Below are 27,159 nucleotides of genomic sequence, written 5' to 3'. Positions count from 1 at the left end.
GAAATGAATGTAGCAGGATGAGGCCTGCTAAAACTTTCTGTTTAATGGGATATTTACATAAAGATGTTAGAATACAGGAGGGCTCTATTAATCCTAACTTTGCACACAGTTTTGCTTCCCTTGATTTGTGCTGGTCACGGACTTGGTTGATTTGGGATTAATGCCGAGAAGATGAAGACAAGCAGAAAGGCAATGCCTACCATGTGCCTCTCCTTTTTCTATCATAGATGTAAATCCTCCTGGGTTGTCTTTCCAGCTTAGGGAAGCCAGGAAAGAAGCAGAATGTCTCTTCTAAAGAGTTGTTAATCCCAGCGGTAACAAAGTACAAAGAGATTGCTTCTGCTGGGTTTGTCTGGGGCCACTAAAAAAATACAATGGCCCTATTACACTTGGCAAGTCTAAAGTGCTTTTTGTTTTTGAAAGGAAGGAAGTAAATGTAGACTAATGATCATAACAATACCTCATTATTAGGGGCTTAACTCTATACCCCTACTGTGACTTTTTCAATCATCTTTTGTGTTACCATAAAGTGACAGTCATGTAAAGTAACATTTATTTTCTAATAAACATAAAATCAACATTAGGCAATAATTATGGGTCTTAAATTTTAATTATAGTGATTTTTTAAAATTTAACATCAGTTTCTACTTGGATAATACTTAATGTGGCCATATAATTTATCGTTTTAACTTGAATAATTTTAAGAGTGAAAGGGATCACTGATAATAATTATGTTGGAACAACAGACATAAATTAAGACTGTCTCAAGAAAACTGGCAAATATGGCCACACTAATTACATTATATAACAACAGAGATTTTGTTTTCATTTCCGCACATCTTCAAGATCTGCTGTGACCCAGTGGATAATTACTAATCAATCAATTAAGTATGAAATACCAACTGATAAAATAATTAATATTTCTCTCTGCTACCAGTTATTTTTGATCTGAAAACAAATATACCAGAGGAATGTTATTTGAATACCTTCTTTAAACATTTATTTTTTCTTCAGCAATTGAAATAAACCCTCAGTGCATGGCCATGGCATTTCTATAATGGTAGGGATCTCAGAGGCTGCCTACATCAACTCTCTCAATTTATACTCAAGTAATCTCTAATCTAGAGACTAAAAGGTATGTCCAAGATTGCACGGATTTTAAGTGGTGAATTCAGGACCTGAATCCAGGAAACCCAGCTCCCAAACCTAGTATTCTTTCTCCTGCACCATAAAGGGTCACTTATTTGTTTGTTTAACATCAAATATCCTAGAGGGGATTACCTATACTGTTAAAATATATCACCACTGTAATTTGTGTTACAATGCTTTGTATTTGTATAGTCCCTGCAAAATCACCTTCTGCAACATGGGAAACTGGAAAACTCAATGATATGTGGAATTGACCAAAGCTCTGCCATAATGATGAAGTGAAAATTCAGTATTTGTAGTGATTCAACCGGACTATAGATTAATGAAAAGAGAGCACATATTCACTGTAAAGTGGGATTGAGTTTCCAAGTTAATTGACCTGGCATAAACTATCTCACCATAGCCTGGTAGCTACACAGGGCAGGAGCAGACACAGCATATCTGAGCACACTGCTGCCCATGACATTGCCCCACCAGGGGTTCTCACCAGATCAGGGAAACCAGCAGCAAGGACATTGTTAGGGGTACCTGGACACCAAATCTGCTTCTTCCTTGCCAGATGGAGACACTGCCTTGATGGCACAGAGTTTCACTCAAGAACTAGGGTAGCCTTATACTTGTGAACATGTTCTTAAACAGAAGTGCAATGATTATCTGTGTAACAACTAACTGAAAGGAGATAGAAATGCCAAGAATAAAAAATGGAGCAGGAGGTGACACAGCAAGCACTGAGCTCCCCAGACCAGTGAGTCCCTACACAGTGACAGTAGGTTCTCCCAACATGTAGGGGCTTAGGGAAATTATGCTAGGGAGATTATTAGGTTAGACTTTATGGAATTATGGAATTAATTTCAAATTTCAATCCACAAAAAGGTCAATTTCATGTTTTTCAACTACATAACATCTTTTCCAGCCCCATGGCCCATGTGGCTAGTTCCATCTGACGTGCATAGGGAGGTGAGGTTTCCTGCAAACCATTAATGTAGCTGAAACACCACGGCCCTTTCATTGCAGATTGGCTATGCAATGAAGGGAATGTATATCCCAATTCATAGAGTCATTCAAAAGAGTATGTAAATTGAGAGATTACAGCAAGGGTCAGTGAAACTTTTCTGTAAAGGCCCAGAGAGTAACTATTTTAGGCTTGTGGATCCACTTGTCTCTGTTGCAATTACCCAGCTTTGCCACTGAAGTATGAAAGTAGCCATAGACAATACATAAATGCAAAAACAGCCACAGACAGTACATAAATGGCTGTGTTCCAGTAAAACTGTGTTTACAAAAATAGGTGCAGCCAGATTTGACCTACAGGCCATAGTTTGCCAACCCCTTATTAGAGTATACATTGTCTGGTAGAAGAAAACAGATACACCAACCAACAAATAAAAAAATGTAGCATCTGGTTGGGATGGAGGGGTTAGGTGCTAAAAAAAAAAAAAAAAAATGGGGAGAAAAGTAGATTAAAGAGAAAAAGTAAGTGCGGAAATTACCATCAGATCCTACTGAATATGTATGTTCAAAGGTGAGGAAGAGCTCCATTTCACAGAGCATATAGAACTATAACATCCAAACCTAAAAAAGGATACAGGAACCTCTCTTCTCATCCTAACACTTAGTCCTATTTAAAAAGTCGCCCACATCAAAACCAGAAGAACCAAGATGCCTGGACATGAGTGTTAGAGGATCTCTCATGATACACGTTTCTTTGTTCCTAATGTTGTACCTTTCTGCCATAGCAGGAGTCCTCAACAGTCTAGTGGAACGGGAAAAAAATATGGTCTAAGAGTCAGAAGCCCTCAATGATTGCCCCAGAATTAGAACCAGGGGAGGATTTTCCAGTCCCCACGCCCAGGCTTCAATGTACATACAATGAAGGTTAATTTATCTCTCTAGTCTCTCCCAACTCATATGTGCTATTGTTCTATAGTCTGTCCTTCTCCAAGGATCTTATATGAGAAAAGTGATCTGTTAAATTAGGATAAACTTCCACTTACAGAGAGGAACTCAAGACATGACATTGTCTATTTTGATAAAACATGAGCCCATATTGCTTCATTGCATCCCAAACTTACCGCCTGCTTGCACCAGGAACAGCTGATGGCCACAATCTCTTTACTGTGGAAGGAGAACTTTTGCTGGAATCCCTGGGATATTAGGACAAGAGACAGAGAATTTAAAACCACCTCAATCACTGCACACGTTTGTCCTCCTGAAGTTCAATGACATGAATAAGGCCAGATTTGTCATCCATCACTGGAGGGAACTAAAACTCCAAAAGCCACATTCAGCACAACACTCTCACCTTCTTCCACGCAATGATTTTCTATTCCTGTACCATCTGGAGTGAGAGAGAGAAAAGAGGCACTAGTATTTCCTACACCACTCACTACTCAAAGTCAGACACAAAAAGAAGAGCCTTTTGTATAAATAAATAAATAAGTAAATGTAATTGGGGTTTTTTGTTTGTTTTTTAATGGTAAGCAAAGGAAAGCTACTATTGGTTCACATGGTCCTATACAACAAGGCCCTCCATCCCAGAGACCCTATACAACTTTAGCATCTGAGAACCCAGAAAGAGAGAAATTAAGTATTAGAGAGACGTGACCTGGAAGTCAAGGTCTGGGAGAAGTCCAAGGATGTAGAAGTACATTCAAACACTTCCATCATCCCCTTGGGATGTCTGCACTCAAAACAAGCGACTTTTAATTTTTACTCTTCACCAGCAAGCAGTGGTGAGATCAATGGAATGGCAAACACAATCCCCTTAAACAAACAAACAAAATTATTTTTCCATCAAGAACAAAAGAGGTGTTTTTCTGCTGCTGTTGTTCTTAAATAATCACCAGAGAGAAGTATGGAGTAATGCTCAAAGAACCTTTTTTTTGCCTTCTTAAAGCTCATCCCTTTTTTCTGCCTTTGAAATCTAAACCCAAACAAACAAATGTAAAGCAATGACAAAAAAATTTTAAAACAGAGCTTTTGTGAGGTGATCACAAGAAAACAGAAAGATGTGATGGGCAGGAAAGCAATTCAAGTCACTGGCTGAATAAGTCTTGCTTAATGTGCATAGATAATTTTAAGTTAGAAATCAATCAAGATACATACACACAAAAAAATCAATTAACACATTATTAAGTGATGTCCCAATGGCATTTTGCAGTGCCCATAATTCTTGCCTATCCTCAGCACTTTACACACTTTTGAGCATTTTCTCCTTTTTGAGCCTGTCTCCTCCCTTGGTTTCGTAACATATCCCAGTTCTCCCTCTGCCTCTCTAGTCGCCTACATGTGAGCATTAGCTCAGGACTGCTTTCGGTTCTCTGTGCTCTGATTCTTCCTCTAATCCTTCTCTTTTGCTCCAACCTCAAATATCACTTCTAGAAGCGTGACCTCTTTTAACATCAGACTTTCTTGGATTTTGAAGATTTTCTCCATCAATATCCTTTCTCAACAACTTCAGTGGCAATATACTCACTCCCTGTGTAGAAAAGAGTTAACATAGCAAGCCTGAGACTCCTATCCTTAGAAAGGCTGTTTGCATGTTTGGCCCTTGGAGGGCATCTGGCAACTGGGATTTTGGGAGGGTTTCCCAATTCCCAGAACAGTTAAGAGTGGCTCACGGGGCCTAACCTGTTTGCATAAACAATGTGGTTTGTACTGGACAGGTGTTTTCCTTTTGGGACTGGAATTTTGGTATGTGCTAGGCAGAAGATGCTTATGTAAACAGGCCTCAATAAAACCTTGGGCACTATAATGAAACATTTCACGTGTTTCACAATTCATTGTTGGAGGAATTAAGTGCACACGCATCCTGTGTGACTCCACTGAGAAAGGACTCTTGGAAGCTTGTGCCCAGTTTCCTCCAGACTGCCACATGCACTTTTCCCTTTACGGATTTTACTTGTATTCTTGCGTTGTAATCGATATGAGCACTCTCTGCTGAATCCTGTGAGACCTCCTAGTGAATCATTGAACCTGGGTGGTCTTGGAGACCCCTGACACACTTCTCTTCCCCCAGATAATGAGTCTTTCGATGCCTCCTTCTGCCAATGACAGCATCTTTTCCCCAGGAGTGGACTGCTTCTGAGAGATACACATGGACTGAAGTTTGGGGCCAGGCTTGATGTCCACCTGTTCACTACTGCAATGGCGAGGAATAACCCACAGTCCCCAGCACCTGAGCATTGCAACTGTCAGACAAGAAGAGCTTACAAGGAGAACACAAAGTCCGGAAGGCTAGAGGACTAGGTATGCAGGTCTTTTCAAATCTGATGCTAAACTATTCAATATGAAATAAGATGGCATCAAAAATGCAAAAATGACTTCACATTGCAGACACTCGAAAAGTTCCTCAACATCGCTCAGCCACTTTTGAGGGAGCAAAAACAAAGAAGTGGATAAAACTCCTCTTCAGAGCTATAGCAATGATTTGTGACTACTGTGTGAAGAAAGAAACAGGCAGCTAGGAGCAAGTGGCTGAAGCTGGGGTAGGGCCTGGATACACTGAATTCTGCCCCTCTTGGGCCCAGGTCCAGCCAGGCTTCAGCTCTGCTGACTGGTCACTTCACATCTGGATCTCTGCCCTGTTTTCCAACTCATCTCTCCATTGATAGTCTGTTTCCCCTTTTCCTCATTCCATCCTGGGCACTGCCACCAGGTAAAATGATGCCTTTTAAGTTTCTGCCCCCGGTTCAAAATGCAAAAATGACACTTTTCGTCTTACAGATTAACAGAATAAATTCTTCACACACATTCAGGGACATCAATCATCTTCCCAACCAACTTTTCAACATCTATCTCCCACTCCTCTCTATAACAAATTCCTGTTTATAGTGAGATAGGTCTAATTATATTCCAAAAATGCCTTATTCTTCATATTTCCATGTTTTGCCCGTACAATTTCTTAATTTCCAACCCACCACCTGGAAAATCTACTATCATCTCACATAAAGTATCTAAATTTTATTCCCACTACCAAATCTAAAATTATCTCCCCAAATCACATCAGTTCACTGTGATCTCCTCTCCTAAACTACAGGCCTTGCCACCTGTACCTCTTCGTGCCATTAGTAAACAGCTGTCCTAAGTTGTTGGTTATTTTGTGTGCATATGTATTATCTCTCCAGTAGAACTGTAAGCTCTTTGAAGGCAGTTCTTGTAGAGTTCTTAGCAACTTAGCATAGAACATCATAGACATGGTATGCATATTTTCTGATTGATTGAACAATAAAGTTGCCACTACAACATCATGATCCAATTACAAATATCATGCTGTCCAGACTTTAAAAACCTTACCCAAACCACCTGAAAACATTCATCCTCACTGCACTCTACCCCAGGCAAACAAAACAAAACAAAACAAAACAAAACCCTATACATCCTGCAAACATACTAGGATTCTAATTTTCATTTTGATATCTGCAATATTGAAATGCTGTGTGGCTAAAAATCAGTAGGGGAGACTTTATGGCATGATGGAAGCAGCAGCCACAATTAGCGGTCTGCTAAATGTTGCAGTTTCAAATGTATTGTTCAGAGTCTTAAATGCTAGCACCCAGATGGTTGTATGTCAAACAGAAGCTGAGGAGAGATGGCAAAGCTAAGAACAGTTCTTGGATCTTGGACTGGGTGACCTTAGGCGAATCTCTTAACTCTTCTAACTTCTCTCTTCACCTGAAAATGAGAATAATAACACAAACCTCTCCTGCACCACTGGTTACAAGCATCAAATGAGGCAATATATTTGAAAGGTCTTCATAATGCTAAAAATGCAATGTTTTATATATATATATATTTTATATATATATATATATACTTTTTTAAGGTCTATCAATAGGAACCTCATCTACCACCTCACTGAGAAGCCTTCTGCTGTCTGATACGTGACTTAGCAATAGTCTATTCAACAGGAAGGGTGAGTGTACTCTGCCCACCCACCTACTGAATACTAGCCTTCTGGCTTCAGGGAGAAAACAGATACAATCAACTGTGCTACTGACAGCCAGGCTGATGCCAGAAACAAGCAACTAAGCCAATCACAACAGGCACACTGGGCATCGTGCTTATGCAAAATTGTGGCAGGTCCCCTGGAAATGAGCCTGGTGGTAATCAGCTCTGTGCTTTGCTTTGGATTCTAGTCTGGTACAGTACAGCAACCATGGCTTCAAGGATATCATCTAACACAGAAACATAAATAGAACCACATCTGAGCCTTTGTGGACCACGTGCCCACAGACCACCTGTTATGGAGAGATTTTGATCAGGCTCTCGGCATGGCAAAATGAACCAAATTCCTAATTACCCACTTCTAAATGCTGGTCCAAATCTGCTATACTGGTACCAACAGATGACCTGACAGAATTCCAACTGACTATGATTTTTAAGGGCTATTTTGTTCAGCACTTTCAAAGAGGAATGCTGATGTGAGGCCAGATACTTTGGATCCACCTGTGTTCAGAATTAAAAATACCAAGAACATTGAGAAATAAGGTCTTTATTTTTTTTTTCTTCTCTGTCTTTTCTTTTCTTTTTTTTCTTCTTTTTTTTTTCTTTTCTTTTTTTTTTTTTTTTTTTTTTTTTGTTCTTTGGGCTTTTTCAATCAAATTGAGCTTTTGGAATAAAATTTAAACAAGATTTATTCTGAGCAGCTAAAGCTTTGTTGCCTCTTTTACTTCTGCAATCTAGGGCATGTACCAAACTCAGTTTTACAGCCTTGGCTGAAACCAGGAAAAAAAAGGTATTTTATTTCTGTATTTAACTAAGTTTGGGGTGAGAGAATCCCCTGACCATAAGTTAATCCCCTGTTTGATTTGATTTGATCCAACACAAGAGTTGACACTTCTCTTGCTTCCAAAACTTTAAACAACAACAACAACAACAACAAAATAAACCTCTCCATATCCATGAGCATGTCCAAGCTTTAAAAAGAATTACAAAGGGCAAACCCAAGGGAATTATAAAATAAGACTAAATCAATTTACCTCCGTTAATATTTATCTTAAAACAGAACCTCAAACATTTTTGCTCAAATAATCCCTATGATTTTTGAAAATATACTCTTTTACAATTTTATATTTCATCTCTAAAATGTTTATCGTAAGTTTAATTTGATGTAAAGTTCATAATTTCTAAGCAAAATAAAACTGAGATTTTAAAATAAAATTGTTGTACCACTCTTATAAATGTATCCCATGGAATATAAATACAATTGTAATTTGGTGCCCATTAATATAAAAGAAATGTTTTTCACTTTGAGCAGAGCCTTGCTAGAAGATTTCAAACTGGTTGTGATGTTTCAATGCAACTGCTTTGAACCAGCTGGAGCTGATAAACAACTGTAATGTTTGAGCATCCCACCAGCTGAGGCTGACAAGTAACTAAGACCTTCTAGTGACCCAGGTGCACATACACACCAACCTAAGTGAAAACTCTTTTATGACCAATAAAAAATGGCATTTGTTTTAAACAACTATCTAGTGACTTAGGGAGTAATTTTGTTTTATGCAGAGGGCAATCTTCAATCTTTAATTAGCAATGTCATCATGAACCAACCTCCTTCCTAATTCATTCAATTCATTGACTTTTTCCCCTCAGCTATTCAGTTCAGTTTTCCAGTAATGTGTATACTCTTGATTGGCAATGTAAATCCTTAAATATTAGGCTAGTTTGATAATACGCCTTTTCCTTAGTGTTATCGCAGTGTAAAAATGTTAGCATAATATTCTAGTTTTTGCAAGACTGTTTATTTACTGATAGAAAACCTAATTTAACTGAACTTCCTAAAGTACTGATTTCCTAAATACTTCCTTTCTGTACTGATTTTACTGGGCTTAAGCTGAAATTGTTATAAACATTTAAGATTTTCAAAATGTAAACGTGTTCACCTAAGTTGGATTATAATAAACATTGTCTTTATGAATTGAATCACAGTAAGCAATGTCTTTATAACTTCTGACAGTGCTGAAAATTACATGAATCTAGGGAATTACTTTATTAGAATCATCTTTGAAAAATCTAAGTTCTTGTCTATTGGGTTTAGCACACTTCATGGCATTAATTAAAGGCTCTGTAAATTTGCCAATTCTCTCATTGTTCACAATATGCTGTTGCTTCAGAGGAACCATTGACTTACATCCATAGACTGACATTTTATTATTCTTCAATCGAGCATTCCAAGTTCATCCATTTTAACGTCGTTAGTAATTACAATATATTAATCAGAGCCTTATCATCCTCGGATAGTTTCTGCTTTTTCCATTCATTTATCTGAAGGTCCCTGCTAGAAGCTACAGCTCATAAATTGAGTCTTTGGGGAAAAAAAATAAAAAATGTAGGGCAAAGAATGCTCAGTACAAGTTAACACTGTTACCACAAATGTGTCAGACTGTATGAAGAGACTAAGATATGATTTCCAGCACTTTTTCATTTCAGAAGCAGAGGACTTCATCGAAATAGACCACATAACCCAGGACCCTGTAATTGAGATAGATACCTTATAACAATGGCTACTTATTTACATATTAATTCACATATTAACTATTTTTAGCTATGATATTTATATTTCACATTTTTATGACCATACTGATTCTAGGACAAAAGATAGTGTTCTAACAATTGAATAATAAGTCCAAAACTATGTGAACCTTTAACTGTTGTTGTGAGAATACCAAGGAGGTTCCTTATATGAAAGTATTTTCCTAATGATACAACTAGCTACAATTATGATATGGTCATCCATGAAAATTAATTTCGATATATGATTAACATACAATAAATAACCTTACTAATAAAAATGATCATTTTAATGCTTCACCAAGCAGCAAGATAGGACTGATATTAACACAACTACCAACTACAACTCAAGACAGCTTTTCAGTGAAGCCACATTAATGCACAATCTTGCTGATGGTGTGACACTAGAGGAAATAACCGGCTGTCCTTGTTACCCTTAACTAATTGATTGAGGAAAAGCTTTTCTTCTGCTAGAACTAACTATACTTTCTTTTTGTGTAAACTTAAGACTATTTTGCTATACTAACCCCCAGCCCCCAACTTAGAAAATTTGCCAAAATTACTCAGATTGTGCCCCTTCTAGCTTCATGAATTTATGTCATGATAATATCGCCATATAATATATGCCATAGAGAGAGAAAGGAATCTGCTATCTAGAAAGAGTTTTGACTTTATTTGGGAGTTTTACTACATCTATTTTTCTGGGTAGTATCTCAAATGACCCAATAATCTTTTCACACCCATGTGCGTGGCCAGGGAAGGTATAAAGGCTGCTAAGAGAGGACAAGAACTGCATCTCAAAAACTCTAGCTGCAGGACCTAACTAATAGATACTAGCAAGAGAGGAGAGTGGGACTGTGTCCTGAGGGTACAAGTTAAGGGGGGAAGAACTTAACATTGGCTAAAGGAGACTTTCTCAATGTGGGAGCACTCATCTACAAAAGAGGATTTAACACATTGTCAGTAACCCCAGAAGATCGTGCTAGTACTAGGACGCTATAACTAACTCTAGGATGGCTTTTGAAAACTTGAACAAAGAAGCAATCCATGTTAAGTGAAGTAGAAATGCCTGAATTGCTGTGATAGAGGAAGAAGCAATCAAAATCTCACAGAAATAGGCATGCTAGAGTTGTTATACTAGACACAGCTGAAAAACCCATTAGTTGACTATGTTCTGCAAGAGGTCCAAAGGACATTCCATTTACCAAAGTAATAAGAAATGTGCTAGTGAGAAGGGCACCACTACTGTTGAGAAGCTCAGGGCAGCTCTCCTCTATAGATTAAACTTGGTGGGTGGCAGAGAATGCCTTACAGAATGAAGACTCTGGTAGCAATAGGAGTTATAGAATTCCAAAATAATAGGAACCACGCGACAACTCTTAATCATCAAACCAAGGTAGGTGCATTTACTGTAAAATTGAAGCTGTAGCTAAGGGAGCTTGACCTAGAGAACTGTGGAACGGATTAATACAGCATGACATCCCTAGAAGCAAGATGGATTACCTGATGAAAGGAGTATTGCTCGATTGATAAAATCAAAAGAAATCAGGAATGGACGATAAAGAGAGACAAAGGCAGATGCTCCAATAAAGACTCATAATACTTTGCCTGATTCTGAACCTAAGCCAGTTTTCTAAGATTGAATCCACTGATCAAAAGGAAGGGAAAGTCCCGAGGAGACTGCTGCAGCAACACCAGGATTCATGGCAACGTTTCCCAGTCTCTAACTAAAACGACCTAAAGCCATTTAGTTGGATAGTTGAAGAGAGAAATGAGGAGAAAGAAATGTCCACATATTTTAAAGACTATTGCGCAAGTGTCCAAGTTGACATGTATAGCTCAGGTATGAAGCAGCATCATGGTTCACTCTTAGAGTAAGGTGTATGAGGCCCAGTTAAAAAAATGGAAACCTGGACCAAGGCTGGTTTTTAGAGTTTATTGACTTAAATTCATCAGGGTAAATTTCTTTGGTCCCCAATTATATAACTAGAGGGAACGTACTTGGTAAATGACAGAACCCTAACATTGGTCTCTTGGCCTGTTGTATAAGAGGTAGCGAGGAAACCCAAGGGAAACCCTCAAGCCACCCTCCCATTCATAGCTAAATGAAAACCAATGCCACATTTTCAGAAGTAATAGGCATTAGATGATATTAAGTTATTAATTTTGAAAGTTCTAATAATTGTATTGTGTTTATATTTTTTTAATTATTATCTTTTTAAGTGCTGCCCTCAAAGACTAAAGGAGGCAAGAGGCAGAGGTGGTGTACCCCAGCATCTCCACATTTAATTCACCAGTTCAGATACTACAAAACCAGACAGATACTGCAGAGTGATGCTATACTACCCCATATTCAGCCCAGTGTACTCTAACTGCGGCTACTATACCAAATTTGGGATCTTTTAGCCTTGAGTATATGACATGTGGCCATTGATTTGGCAAATGAGTTATTTTCCATCCCTCTCTCAAAGGAGAATTCAAAACTGTTTGCATTCACTTGCAGGATTAACATACTTTTACAGGCTTGTGATGGGGCTCTCAAGTCTTCTGAATGTTATCCAAATGTAATGCAAAGAGACTCGAATCATATAAACATTCTGCAGAACATCACTTGGTCCAATGGACCAATGATACCATGTTAAAGTGAATGAGCAAGAAATGGCAGGTACATTGGAGGTCTTGGTGAGACAGATGGCAGAGACATCAGCCCTTTGAAGAATCAGGGGTCCCACATATCAGTGAAGCTTCCAGGGTTCAGTGGTCCAAGACACTGCTAGAACATCCCCTCCAATCGAAAGAACAAATTATTGCATTTTACAATTTCAACCACTAAGAATGAAGCACAGCACTTTGTTGGCCTCTCTGGGTTCTGGAGGCAGCATATTCTACACTTAGGAATACCTCCCTGATCCACTTATGGGATGACATTAAATGCTGTCAGCTTAGAGGGGGGCCCAGAGCAGGAAACACCTCTGCAGCAAGTCCAGTCTGCGATGAAAGTAGCCCTGTCACGTTATGCTATTAAAGGCATAGAGGAGGAGAAAAGATTCCCTGTGGTGCTTATGAAAGCACCAATAGAAGAATCACAACAGAGACTTAAGGATTCTGAAACAAGGTTTTTCCATCTATAGGACAGTACTGTATACCTTTCACAAACATCTCCTGGCATGTTACTATGCTCTGGTGGAGGAATACCCAGCCGTGAATCACCAGGTGTCATGAGCTGCTTCTGTCAGATCTCTAACTCAGAAGGTTGGGTGCACCCAGCCTCAATCCATTGTTAAAGTGGGACCACCTGAGATCTGGCATGAGCAGAGCAGGGCTGCATGAGTAGGTAGCTCAGAACCCCCACCTCAGCCACTATTACAGTATCAGGTCTCTCACCCACGTCACACCTATGGAAGTATGGGAGCCCCGGTGACCAGCTGAAAGAGGAAAATGCTGAGACTGGTTCATGGATTGGCCAACTTGGCATATAAGTCCAGGCCAAAAGTGGACTACTGCTGCACTAAAGCCTACTCAGGAGTGACCCCTAGAGATGTAAGTGAGAAGAAACTCTCCCCATGGGCATAACTTCAGGTGGACCTACTGGTCACCCATTTTGTGTGAAAATATAGGTGGCCTGATGTAAGAATACATAATGACTTACAGGCAGTGGTGAATGGCTTGGCCGGTTGGTCAGGGGTCTAGAAGGAAACAGGAGGTCTGGGGAGGAGGCATGTGGATGAGCATATTGAGTAAGTACAAAGAGTGAAGGTCACTGTGCTGCATGTTAATGTTCAACAGAGAACACTCACCTCGACAGAACTGAAAACTTAGACATAACTCAGACGCCACACTCTGTCATAAGCCACCTCACCGATGGCACAATGGGCTCACAAGTGGAGAACACATGGTGGTAGTGAAGGATGCTATGTTTGGGTCCAACACCATGAGCTTCCACTCACCAAAACAGAGCTAGCTACTGCCACTGCTGAATGTCTAACCCACCAGCCAAAGACACCAAAGCTGAATGCCCTTCAATATGGCACCATCCTTCATAGGCAACAACCAGCTACTTGGTGGCAATTTGATGACACTAAATTCCTCCCACTCTAGAAAAGGCAGCAACTCATCTTGACTAAAATCAACACAAATTCTGGGTATGGGGCTAACTGTCCCTTCTTCAGGGCCTCGGTCAGCACCACTGTGCACAGGCTTACAGAACGTCTGACCCACCAACACAGGATCCTACACAACATCTTGTCAGACCAAAGAAACCATTTTATGGCCTGGAGGTGCAGGAGTGGGTGTGTGGCCATGAGATACACAGGTCCTAACACATCCCACACCATCCAGAAGCTGCAGGCCTGACAATGAGATGGAGTGGTCTATTTAAGGTTTAACATAGACTTTGGCTTTGAGAGAATATCCTATGAGCACCACCCTCCAGACTCAGTACACTCACTATATCCATGATCATTTTATGGTGTCGTGCCTCTGTGACAAAATGCATGGATGCAGAAACCAAGGAGTGGGAGTAGGAGCGGCCCTGCCTGCTACCATTCCCATTGCCCCACCTGGGAAATAGTGCTTCTCCGCCCCATAGCTCTGGGCTCTGAGGGTCTGAATCCCAGATGGAGACCATCTTCCCCATTTCACATAACGGGAAGCTCCTAAACTTTAAACTACCACTGCACCCTGTTACTTTGGGATCTTCGTGTCAAGAGACTAGCAGGCACAAGAAGGAGTCACCCTCTGGCGGAAGTAATTGACTCTGATCATCAGATGGACACGTAGCTGGTACTGCACAGTGGAGGCTGGAAGAATATACCTGGTAACCTGGAGATCCACTGGGGCATCTTTTGTAGTTCTTTGAACAATTATGATAACAGACAAGTGCAGCAGCCAAGACCAGGGGATCAGACTTCTCAGAGGTAAGGGTCTTGGTCCCCCTACTAGGTAGGTCACCTAGACCAGAAATGCTCCTTGAGAGTGAAGTGAATCCAGAGTGCATGGCTTAGGAGGGAGACAAATATTAGCTGCAGGCTGCAGGTTTAAGACCGGCTGCAACCCTGAGGGCTATAGTTTATCCCACTAACCTTCTTCTTATATGTTTTGCCAAGAAATGAGACCCACCAGAATCTTGGAGAAGCTGTACAAACAATGTATCCTATGAAGCAAGGGATTCTGAGCAGCACCAAAGTGAACTGTGTTGGGTGCCATGGCGCTCTACCCAGATGACCCTGCTTCAGGCCTGGGCCACTCACCTCACTTCCCCTATTGAGAGGAGTGCTAGAGGCTGGTGGCTCTTAAAGAAGTCACCCTTCCATCTTCAAGGATTGCTCTAAGCCTAAAAGAGTCAAATCAGCCTCAAACAGCCCTAACCTAACGATGGGCCAGGCAGGGCAACCCCAAAGGGCTATTCCAGCTCTGTGGTCCTGGCAGAGGCTGCTCCGCACCTCACCTCTTCCATCCACCAATCCTAGTGCCATCCTTCCACCGGTGTGGATCCTGAGATCACTCAAGAGACCTCCTGCACATCACTCTGTCTCAGAGTCTGTTTCTTGAGAGTCTTGAGCTAAAATGATGGTTTGGATCTGAAAAGGTGATAATACGCCCGTTCATTTACAAGGGAAGACCATGGAAAAGGAAAACTTTCCTCCCAACACCAGCACTTGCCTGGTAGATGTCAAAATGGAACCTTGTTTTACCATAATTGCTTTCAACCAACTGAAACCGATAAATACTTAAGAATTATTACACCTGTATACTAGACTCTCACTAAAGTAATTGAAGAGCCTTTCCTGACCAACATGTTTGACTATCTTTGGATGTACTTTTAGACTTACCTAACTTGTTTTAGTCAGCTATGGATGTACTTTTAGATTAATTCTGCCATACAGAGACTGAAAGCTCCTATTAATCAGCAGGACCTTTATTTTTGCTTCACAGCTAACTACTCAGTGTGCATTCTCTGCCTGGATTATAAACAAATCAAGCACTGGTTTTATCACTGTAGTGGTCAATTTTAAAAATATATAAATAAGCTTTTCTTTTTAACAAGAGGAAATTTATACCATTTCTTTTTCCTCCCTGATATTATATTTCATTGCACAATTTTTTTCAATTAAGTTTTCTAATTTTTTTAATTAAAGGTCTGACATCAATATTTCAAATGTCTGTTCGACACTCCTTTGCTTGTACACCCAGGGCAAGGTGTGAGCAGTAAGCTTTTCTGCATAAACTGATTCAGGAAAGGCAATTTTGAAAGGGAGGTAAGCACAGAGAACCACAAGGGCGGGTAAGCACAGAGAACCACAAACATGTGCTCAGCAGATTGGTTTCAGGTGTTAATAGACAAATGGTAAATGAGTAGGATTTGGAAACTGCTTCCATTAACACCCTCCAAGACTGCCCACCCATGGAATCTTGGTGTGTTCCAGGAATGTGCACGGCCCAGTTTGTAAAAATCATATTGGTAGCTTCAGATCTCCTTTTCATTCTCCAGATAGTTTTATTTATTCACTGGACCTTCCTCTTACCCTTCAATCCCTTTTCCCCTCTCCTCGCACGTCTCCTTCCTCTTTTTTCCTCTCCCTGTTTTATTTTTTATATTTCTTACTCCCCTCTCCTCTGACTCTTCTCTTAGAGATCCTTATTTTCTTCATCTCTCCAACTCTTCTTTTTTCTATTTTTGCTTCCTATGAATTTCTAGTCTCTTGTCTGCAAGAATAACATACACAATGTCAACATATTATTACGTTATATACAGTTATTTTAATATTTATAATTTTATAACTTCTGCAAGTTTTACATGCCTCATCAATATAAAAAGCAGAGAAGTTGTATATTTTTTTATTTCTGTCTTGAAAAATACTGAAATGTTTGTGTTATTTGTGCATAGTCTGTAATTGATTTTTCATGTGCTAAATGGAAGGGACCAGCTCTTAACAACTGGCATCTAAATATGAGGCACACATTTATGAAACACAGGGCGCTAACCCTGCTTTATAGTATCATATCGTGTATTTGGCAGTGACTCTGAACAGGAGAAAACACAAACATTTTTTAAGTTTCTGGATTTGTTTTCCTTGTTGTCTCTTCATCCATTTTTAAATTACTATACTTGAAGTAGTCATTTTAATAAAATGATTTTACTTGCTAATATCTATTTTGTACTTGGATAAAACTCAGAAAGAAAGAGAGAGCAAGGACATATGAAATGTGTGCTGGGATAAGTCCCACAAAAAGACTAAGAGTCAAGGCTGCAGGTGTATCCTGAGATGTATGTCTAGGGTCAGATTCAGCAAAACGAGAGTAAACGGGTGGAAGCAGAATTGGCCTCACCGAGGAAATGAGGGAAAGGCCTGGGAGGCCATTTGTGTCTCAGGACCATCTGCCTCTTGGGAGCAGAAAAGCCATGAGCAGGAAGGAAACGGGTCATTTGCTTGGGCACCTGAAACCTTTTGGGACCTGAGGACTACTGCAGGAAGTGTCCCCTCTCTATCCCTGGCCTGAAGTTTGGGCCTCTGCTCTACACACAGCCCCAGCAGCAGCAAGCCCAGGGGGTGTGAGGGTGGGGGCACTCCTGAAGAAAGAGCAAAGGGTCCCAGGGTGATCTGAGCAGCACACCAGCTGTGACTACCAGGACACTGACCATGCCAAAGACCAGGGGAGGAGCGACAGCAGCAAAATGGCTCTGTAGGTGAGAAGTGAGTGACTTAACCACCTGGGGACTGCAGCAGGAGCACTGCCCACGCCCTCAACCCCGTCCCTTCTCTTTTTCTTTTATTAAACCACTTTATTGAGGTATGCTTGACAAACAAAAAGCTGTACAGATTTAATATATACAACTTAATGAGTTTGGAGATGAGTGTATGCCCATGAAACCAGTACCACAATCTATGCCAAAAACATATCCATCACTTCCAAAAGTTTACTCCCTCTTTCTCTCTTTCTTTCTTTCTTTTGGCGATAAGAAAATTTAATAGAAGATTTACCCTCTTAGCAAATTTTTAAGTATTCAATACAGTATTGTTACCTATAAGCAATATGCTATACAGTAGATCTTTAGGACTTAATTATCTTGTATCCAAAACTCTGTACCCTTTGACTAATATACCTCCCTGTTTCCCTCTCCCAGGATGAACCTGGAGGACATCATGCTACGTGAAGCCAGACACACAAAAAAAACGAATACTATACTAAAAGGAGGAATCTGAAATAGTCAAACTCACAGGAGCAGAGAGTACTATAGTGGTTGCCTTTGTCCCCTTTCTTGATACTCAATCAAGGACAGAAAGAAAAGCCTGGTTTCCAGCAGTCACGTGGGCAGGGGCTCCCCAGAGAGGCTTGGACTCCTTGCCCTTGTCGCATACCCACTCTACACCTCCTCAGTGGTCCTCCTGAGGCCAATGGCAGAAGATTCCTCTGTTATAGCTGGACAAACATACCGGCAGACAAACAACCAAACCTGCCCAACCAGTGCATGGATCTTTACCCTTGAGCTTCCATTCCTTGTTGCTAACCTTGCAAGGTCTGAAAGCTGACCTCAGGGCACACACATTTTCAGATCAGGAGAGAATCCCAAAGAGCCCCAAGTCACTATTTTTCATTATTTTTAGACTGTAATCTCTTTTACTATCCACATAATATCTCAGCTGCACCCCCATAGAATATTAATCATCTTGTCATTTTTGCATTACAAAAATGCTACCAGGTATACTTCATTTAGATGTGTATATTTTACATATTGCACTTTTAAATTTATTTAAAATTACTTTTTAACATTATTCATTACAAATAAAGAGTAGTTTTGACATTTTCCCATTAATAAATGCTGCATGTTGTTTAATTTACTTAAACTAAATAAATATGAAAATGCATGTGATTTATAGACAAATAACTCATAATGATGTGGCATATTTGGTTAGGGACCTAAAAGGTATCAGAAATGTAGATCAAAGTATTTCTGCATTAAAAACTGTTTTCAAGATTTGGTGTTTGAAATTTTTGAGTTGTGAGTTTCAAAGTTAGCTGCTTTATTTTATCACTTTCACATATCTTTCTAACTGAAGAAATTAAAGATAACTTGTGATTTACAAATATACTTCCACAATTACCATACTGTAACATTTGGATGTGTGGTTCCCTGAAAAAAATAAATGGTCAAATTAGCTAGTCATTACTATACTTTTTCTTTGCACATTGTTTTTTTATAAAGTACTGTGGACAGCTCAGTGTTTAGTGAGTGTTGACTGAGTGAATGCAACGTGTAGAGAAGATCAGCCAGAAATACGTGTGCAGAATAGGCATGTGCTCTGCCTTTAACCATGGACTGAATACAGGTCTACATGGAACAACATGTGCTAGATGGATCCCATCTGCCTCTCCAGTCCCACCCTACATTTTTCTCTACCCTATGTCCCGTTGTAAAAATCTGGCTTCTATGGATTGCTTCAGCAGAGTCTCTTGTGCTCTGGTTTCCACTGGGTGTGACCACTAAAATTGAAAGTAAAGAGGGATATTTATTCCCTCTGCTGGTGGGTCACCTTGGGCTGGCTGCATCTTGCGACTAAAGGTCACAGCTCCGTCCTCTCCATCTCCCGCCTCTTCAGCCTTGGCTTGATCATGGCTCTCTGCCATTACTAGCCTCAGTATTCTTCACTAGCCTTTGTGGTTTCCCTACACTCTGCTCACACATTTTTAAACATTCTCTTTATTAAACTCTCATCAAATTATATAATCTGAGTGCGAGTGTTTCATCTCTTTTCTGCCTCAACTCTGACTCTTACATAATATAGGATTATGAATGACAACAATGTAAAAGTAAAGAATGGTCATAAACTTGGTATCCTGAGGTATTTGACTAATGTTAAAGAAACTGAGCAACTGAATCATGAGTTCTCTCATCTGACATCCATTACAAGCCACACACACTCAGCCAAACACATATTCAGGCTCAAGAGAAAATCAGTCCAAATACTTATTGTTGATTTAAAAAGTAGAAATTGAAACCATAAACACTCTTTAGCCTTAAACACTAAAAATCCCCAAAGTTTATAAACCATCAGTTGAAAAACAATGTTTTGCTAAATAAAATTATTATTTTTCACTCCATCCCAATGAGTAAATTATGGAATAGTGTGTGTGTGTGTGTGTGTGTGTGTGTGTGTGTGTGTGTATGGGGGTGGAATGCGGTTTAGAAGTCTATGGATATATACGAATGTACAACCCTACTGATGAAAATTATGTATAGTACCAAGGTTTAAAGTGAGTTTTTAATCACTTAATCTTTAACTGGAAATGGAGTATTAGCTTTCTTCTAGTCCACAGTAGAAACTGGGTTCCAAAAAAGGGTTACTTATTATCTGGCAATGAAACACAGATCTAAGACCATCCCATCCCATAATTGCTGAGTCTCTAAGAATGCATGAGCAGCTAGATTACAAACACAAGCGATGACTATAATAATACAGTATTATGGGAAGGTTACTTGAAGGGCTGGGATCACTGACTTTCCCACTGATAACCGCGATGTGCAGAGAGCTGTGAGCAGTCCAAGACGGCTGCCTGAGAACACTGGGCAGGAGACAGGACCACAGAAACCCAGGGCACCAACAGTCCAGTTCTTCCCACTCGGGTGACCATGCCAACATAAGATGAAGCCAGAAAAGGTAGTGCAATATGACACTAGGGAATGCTCATCACAAAATATATTGTTTATTGATTTTCTTTTAATAAAATTCCTCCAACTCCATTATGGCTTGAATTGTTGAGGGGATGCCAGCTACTAGGCTGTCCAGTAAAGATATTTTCCAAAGTGAAGAACCTATTTATCCATATCCTTCCTACTCTTCACATCTCTGACCCCAAAATTGGCTGTCTGCCTGTCTGTCTCTTCTCTCCTACACACACACTCATGGGAAAGTTATAGTCTACAACCCACGAAGAGAAAATCCAGGGCCCCAAGGCAACACCATAGAGGGAAGAGGTAGATGGGCCAACTGAAAGAACGTCACATGAGAGTAGAGGCGTGACTTCCTTTACGACCACGTAGAAAGGCTAGTAGGAATATTTCCACTCTCCCCTTCTCCTCATTTCTTCGTTTTATCTCATGCCCCTTTCAACCTATTTTGTTCGTCCTCTTTGCAAGCTAAAAGGGAACAAGCTGAGAGCCCCTGGGTTGAAGCGGAAGAAATAATACTTGTTCCAATGGAGGACCATGCTCTTGTGGCTAAGGTTGCAGCCTTCTGGAGAAGAACTTTGTAACCAATGGCTACAACATGATATTTTCTTCCCAGGCACTGGGCAAAACAGCAAAATTAATGAAACATTTTCCAAGTCTCCCTCACCCTCCACAATCCCACCTCAGGCAGCCACCATTTCCTTGGACCCCTTTATTGTCAAAAGTGCCATACCCCTTTATTGTCAGCTCACCCCAGCTCTTGAATGAAGTCACATGAATAAATAAATTAATAATTGATAATGAATATATTCTCCTAAATTGTCTTGCTTTCTGCCAAATCAAAACTTCCCTCTACTGATGCCTATCAGCTTATTATTGATGTCACTTAGAAAAAAATCTTTATAGTGTGATTCACCACCAGTTTAACCCTCCCAGAGGATGCTGGCATCCCTAAAGTAGATCTTTGTACACTGGAAAAAGCCAAATGGTTAGAGTCAATAACACATGGGATGTATGGAGTTTAGCAGCATACAGTTATAACACCCCCACCCCTGCCCTGTCTCACTTTTCCAAGTGGCACTGCATGCTGAGGGGCCTGTAACATGTCACAGTACAAAAGAGAGTAGACGTAAACAACCACAAAGCCAGAGGGCATCTCTTTCCAGGAACTGGATCATGTCCTCAGAGAGCAACACATTTCTAGCTTCTGACCATGTTATAGTAAACAGTTCTGCTCAACCCACAATCACATCTCAGCAAAAGTAGTGTTTCTCAACAACCTATTGATTTGTCGTTACTGATCAAATGTATAAGATGGGCCAGTAGTCCTCATGAGGGAGTTTTAACAAAATAGGAAAAGTTATGTTTTCAAAAATCAACAAGCAGGAAATTCACTGTAAGAATGCATCCCTCTCTCTTAAAATGGGCTAATTCCTTTTATTAAGACCACTGGCTTTTGCAGTGAGTTCTAGAACCACTAAAACATATCTTAAAGAAAGGGAATCTGCAGAAATAAGGCCTTTCAGAAAGGAATTGCTGTACTGAACATCGGATTTGGGGACAGGACTCATCTGCCTCAGGTGCTTGCAAAGGCCTGAGGAGCCTCCTGCGATGGCCATGGGGTGACTGGGCCCTTACCTTACCACACTGCTTACATTTTCCCTCCTGCCGACGCCTGTGCACCCAGTGATGACGTACAAAATTCTGCAGAAAACAAAATTAAATAAATATGTTTTAAGTGGCAAACCTCAATATTCATTTCTTTAATGTTTTAAGACTATAGATTTATGCAAAACATAATCTAAGCCCATAAAAGCACAAAAACCAATATGTGTAGGTATGACTTATTTGACAACAAACATGAATCCACCAGGAAAAATAGAATTAATTCTTTATCCCTAGTGATCTTTCCTATTGGTAGCTTCTCCTTATCACGCCTCCTTCCATGGCTTCCTGGTGGCAAGCAGACACCCAGGTGGCTGCACTTTGCTTCCTTCCTAGTAAAACACTGCAGATCTGTGAACATGCTAGAGGACCGCGGGCTGGGAGGTAAATGAGGCAGGTGAAAGAAGTACCCAAAGAGAAGTGACAAGGGGAAGGGGAGATGCTGAAACAACAAAGTCAGTTTAACAAATACATGTTTAATGCTTTATATATGCCAGGCAGGCCCTACAGTCAACATTCTAGCTAGAAAGAACTTAAGGAAATCAAATTCTCAGAAAGAAATAGATCTCCTGATTTGGGACATAAATGTAAGAGTTTTTCACTCTATAAAGTGAAGGAGGAGTAAAGCCGCAGAAAAGAAATGTTAAAAAGAAAAGAGAAGTGGGCATATCAGTGATGTCTTTGTAATGATACTGTGTTGAAACCATCCTTGGGCACCTTGAACTACATTAGTTTTGCAGGGCTAGTCATGTCTTGGACTGTAGGAAATGCAGAAAGTCCTTCTCTTTCCAAGTACATCACGATCACCCCTGGGCAGAGAATCAAGCAGCCCCCTGTCCTCTAGCTGTTTGGGTGCATTACAAGAGAAATTGTCTTCAGGACTAAGGGCGCAGGTAAACCCTAATAACTTACACACAATTCATCCTTCTTAGAACAATATACCCAAAATTCTTCCCCATTTTTTTTCTCTTGCCCTTTTCTGAGAAAATCCACTTTACATGATACTAACATGTCTATTGTAGGATCTGGCCATAATCTATATTAACCCTTTTAAAGGCTCTTTAATATAATATTTAGTCATTCAAAAAATTTTTACTAAATGTCTACTTTCTATTCTAAGTACAGAAAGACACAGAAAATAGATCAGTGTTTAGGAAAAAAAAAAGTTTCATTAAGACATGAAATTCAAAGTGACAAGAATACCTCCAATAAGCATAAGCATTATCAGTACCAAAACGCCACCTCTGGCTCAGCCCTGCATGGGAGGGGTGGCTGGGCAAAAAGGACAGTGCGTGCAAAGGCAGGGGGGCTAGGCCAGTCCAAGTGCCACGTCTGTGCAACAGGGTTATTAGAAATTCCACTGTGCTCCCTGCTCTAGCACCCAGGACATCCCTGTGACTTCCAGCTGCTGGGCAGCCAGCCGCATGTCCCGAGGTTGCCTGTGGTGGGTGGAGGTGGATGCAGACACCAGGCATGGGGAGGAGGATCCGAGCCATGGAGCACATGCTCAGTGTCTCCGGAAAGTCAGGGAATGCAGTGGGGCGAAAACCTGTGCAGAAACAGACCAAAACTCATGATGCGCACTGCCCAAGGATGGGGTTCCCAGTCCACTGCAAAGACTAAATATGACAGTGGGGTTCACCTTCGGTGAAACTATGGACTGGGTTTCACCTGACATGAGGGGCAGTAAAGGCACAAGAGATCACAGGTGGACTGCTTCATGCAAGGAGGGTAGCAGAACATGGCACAGAAGCAAAGAAGTCAAAGGCCGGGAAGCCCAGGCATCTCTGACCTCCTCTCGGAGTTGGTGCCAGCCACAGTGGGCACATTGACCTGAAGTTACTGTGGCTGTATTAAAAACTTTAAAAAGCAAACTTAAACACATTTTCTTCTAATAGGGCAATGCGGAAAAGAAGTCCGGAATACCTAAGAAGCTGTTCAAAGATGCGCCAACACCTGAATCACTGTTTATAATTGTCAGCCAATGATTCAATATCGAAGTTAAACAAATTAATGCACTTGAGGATTTGTGCACTTTTCTGTATGTTATCCAATAAAACGTTTGGATAAAATAGCAACCACCCAGACATCTTCAGTGCACTCTTGACAGCCCGGGCTGCCCTTCCTCCTGCTGTGTACTGAATGTTTGTGTCTCCCCCAAATTCATATGTTGAAATCCTGATCCCCAAGATGACAGGATTAGGAGGTGGGGCCTTTGGGAGGTGATTAGGCCACAGGGGTGGAGGCCACATGAATGGGATTAGTGCCTTTACAAAAGGGACCCCAAAGAGCCCTCTCCCTCTTCCACCACGTAAAACGTCTCCATTATGAACCAGAAAATACGCCCTCACTAGATACCAAATCTGACCTTGATCATAGACTTGGAGCCTCCAAAACTGTAAGAAATAAATCTGTTGTTTATAAAATAAAAAGAAAAGAAAATAAGTGCCACATCTATTTCTCTTAATAATGTAAAATCAATTTCAACCAAAACTAAACAAAGACCCTGGAGGAATAATGGTCTTTTAACTATGATAAGATATAAAGAAGCATAATGGTCCCACAAATTAGTCTAATTTTTGTCTTGCTTTTCCCACTGCCACTGTTTAATAAAATAAAGACACAATTTTACATTGTTCTCAGAAAGAAGCTAATAATAAAAATAGCTAACTCTTACTGAGTACTTACTGTGTGCCAGGCACTTTTAAAAACATTTTACATGGAATTATTCTTTTAATCATCATAATAATTTTTTCAATTATTCTCTTAATCTGTACCAGTAAAGTCCTATGGGTTGTTAAAATACTGAAATATTTCTGTATTGGATGGTAAATTGCAGTTTCATGCTCCTACTATCTCCCTGGATCCTCCTCTGCACCCCCACCATACCCCCTCCACGCTGAAGACCATTTCTACCTCCTCCTTATTAAGCAATTAGAAGGTTAATGTCTGGCATTACAGGTCTCCAGGATCCTTTTCCAATCAGCTCCCTTTTGAAAACAAATCACTTTGTCTACACAGTGCTATTGGTTTCCCCCAAGAACCTCAGTAGATGGGGCTGAACCCAACTGGTGGTGGCTGTCTGTGCAAACTGAAAGATCAACATGGACAATTCTGGGTTCCATGGCTGGCTATGGCTTTTGAGACAATGGCAGCAATTCCAGGAACCTGCTCAGTTATCAGTCTCTATGCCATGAGTTCAGTGCAAAAACTCTATTGAAGGTGAAGGTACTGGACCCTCCATCTCTCTACCTCTTGGGTGAGGCTACTGCTGACCCCGTCAGCCTCCACCTACTCAAGTAATATGATAACAGCTTTAGCCCACTGCCTCCTTAAGACATAAGGGTTGGGGAGGACTGGTGCCAACTGTCAACTGTAATATATCCCCATCCACATTACCATAGGGCTCATTATAAGAGGGTTTCACTTGAATTATCATTACCATCCTCATTTTACAGATGAGCAAACTAAAGCATAGAGAATTTGCTTAAAATGCAAAGGTCAAAGCAAGTATTCAAACCCAGACAAGCTTATAGCAGAGTCCATGATTTTACCACTGTGCCTCTCCTCTGCTCTGCAAGACTAGGTGCAAGCTACTTTACTATGACACACCAACAAAAGATTCCAACGACAGCCAGTAGTGGAAATACTTAATATATAAAAATGTCAGACAGTATTATAAAGGACAGAAAAAAAATTAATATAATGGCTGTTAGTTTAGCAGAAGCTAATGGAGAATGAAGAATATCATTGATGTTAAGAGAAATTCACTACTTACTGAGATTATAAGTCACCTAATAACTACCAATTTAAGAGGGAAATTGATAAATTTGATGCAATTACCTATGCAAAATCATGGCTGACTCATGGGATCATTTAGCTAGTGACAGTTCTATTCAAAAGATTAAAACAACAATTTCCACAAATCAACAAGTATTTAGAAATTATAAGACTGACTTAATAATTTGTGTTGCAACATATATCATTTGGTAAGCAGATTTATAATACCATAGAGCTTAGTTTATTTAGGGACTAAAAAGAAACATTTTAAAATTCTCTCTTTAAATATTAATACATATGACTTAACCAGTTGTTAAACATTTTTAATATCATCCTTCCCAGAAAATAAGTAGGAAACTGATGAAAATAAGGCACAGTAAAGTAACTTACACAAATCACTATTACAGGATAAACTGAATAACTGTCAGCAATCTATAGCTTTATGATTTGAGATGTCAAGCAACTTTCCATTCAGAGTTCTTATTAGGCCCAATATAAATTTATTCTACTGCTGCTTAAACATACTTTGAACAAAGTTAATATCCAATAAAAGTATGTCGAATTGAATGGACATCTCAACCTAATGTCTTTGACAATTAAGTCACATAGTTATCATTGGGGGGAGGGGATATCATCAATTGCCTTCGTCAATGAGGAAAAAAATACATTACTATAGAATCACTGCTGTTTTCTAATTCTTACTTCCTGAGCATTTTAATTTTTCACACTATTTTCTTTGGACAATTATTCATATCTCCTAAATTGCTGAACTGTCATTAGACTCAGGATCTTTATACCGCAAATGTGAATATTAAGATAGCAAAGCTAGGGTTCTAATACCATAACATCTTTTTATTGCTCATCAATAATTTCTGAATTATTCATATGCTATTTCAAGTACTAGGTAAGGAAAGAGCTATTACTTATGGGTGTTAAAATATCAGTGATACATTATTTCCGGGCTTATATTCAGTATTGTTAGCAGAAATACATAACACAATTTGCTCAGCTATTTTCAAACAGCCAATTCAATTCAAAATATTACTCATAGAGTGCTTGAAAGGATCTTAGAAATCAAAACCCAATCCATATAGCTTTTGACTAAGAAAAATGAGGTCCAGGAAGATTCAACTTAGAGGAATCCAACAAATATTCATTTAAAAATTGCCACATGTCAGGTACTATATAATAGTGGGGTACGGTGACCAAAAATCTCAGCTCTTCTAGTGGAAAAGGAACAGAGGCATAATTTCAGTGCAGGTCAAACTAATTCCAAAGTGAATGTTCTTTTATTTGCATTAACTAACTAAAGACTTTGAAATGGAATCTCAAATGGCTCATAGTAGGTTACGAGTTTCATTTTCAAAATGTCCTCTTAGACCAAG

The 27,159-nt window shown here is 39.9% G+C and overlaps 1 protein-coding gene across 2 annotated transcripts in view; it reads right to left on the bottom strand.

The window, feature by feature from the left end:
* DGKI (diacylglycerol kinase iota) overlaps positions 1 to 27,159 on the bottom strand; it is a 436,008-nt gene that overhangs the window by 228,088 nt on the left and 180,761 nt on the right. For both annotated transcript variants that reach the window (XM_063099453.1, XM_063099454.1), the window contains exons 6-7: positions 21,968 to 22,033; positions 3,222 to 3,293 (exon numbers count right to left, since the gene is read on the bottom strand). In XM_063099453.1, the coding sequence (XP_062955523.1) occupies positions 3,222 to 3,293; positions 21,968 to 22,033 (138 nt within the window). The remainder of the gene's footprint in view (positions 1 to 3,221; positions 3,294 to 21,967; positions 22,034 to 27,159) is intronic.

The sequence above is a fragment of the Cynocephalus volans genome, chromosome 6, assembly GCF_027409185.1.
Source record: "Cynocephalus volans isolate mCynVol1 chromosome 6, mCynVol1.pri, whole genome shotgun sequence".
NCBI lineage: Eukaryota > Metazoa > Chordata > Mammalia > Dermoptera > Cynocephalidae > Cynocephalus > Cynocephalus volans.
The sequence above is the reverse complement of the archived record's forward strand: the minus strand, read 5'-3'. Positions and strand labels throughout refer to the sequence as shown.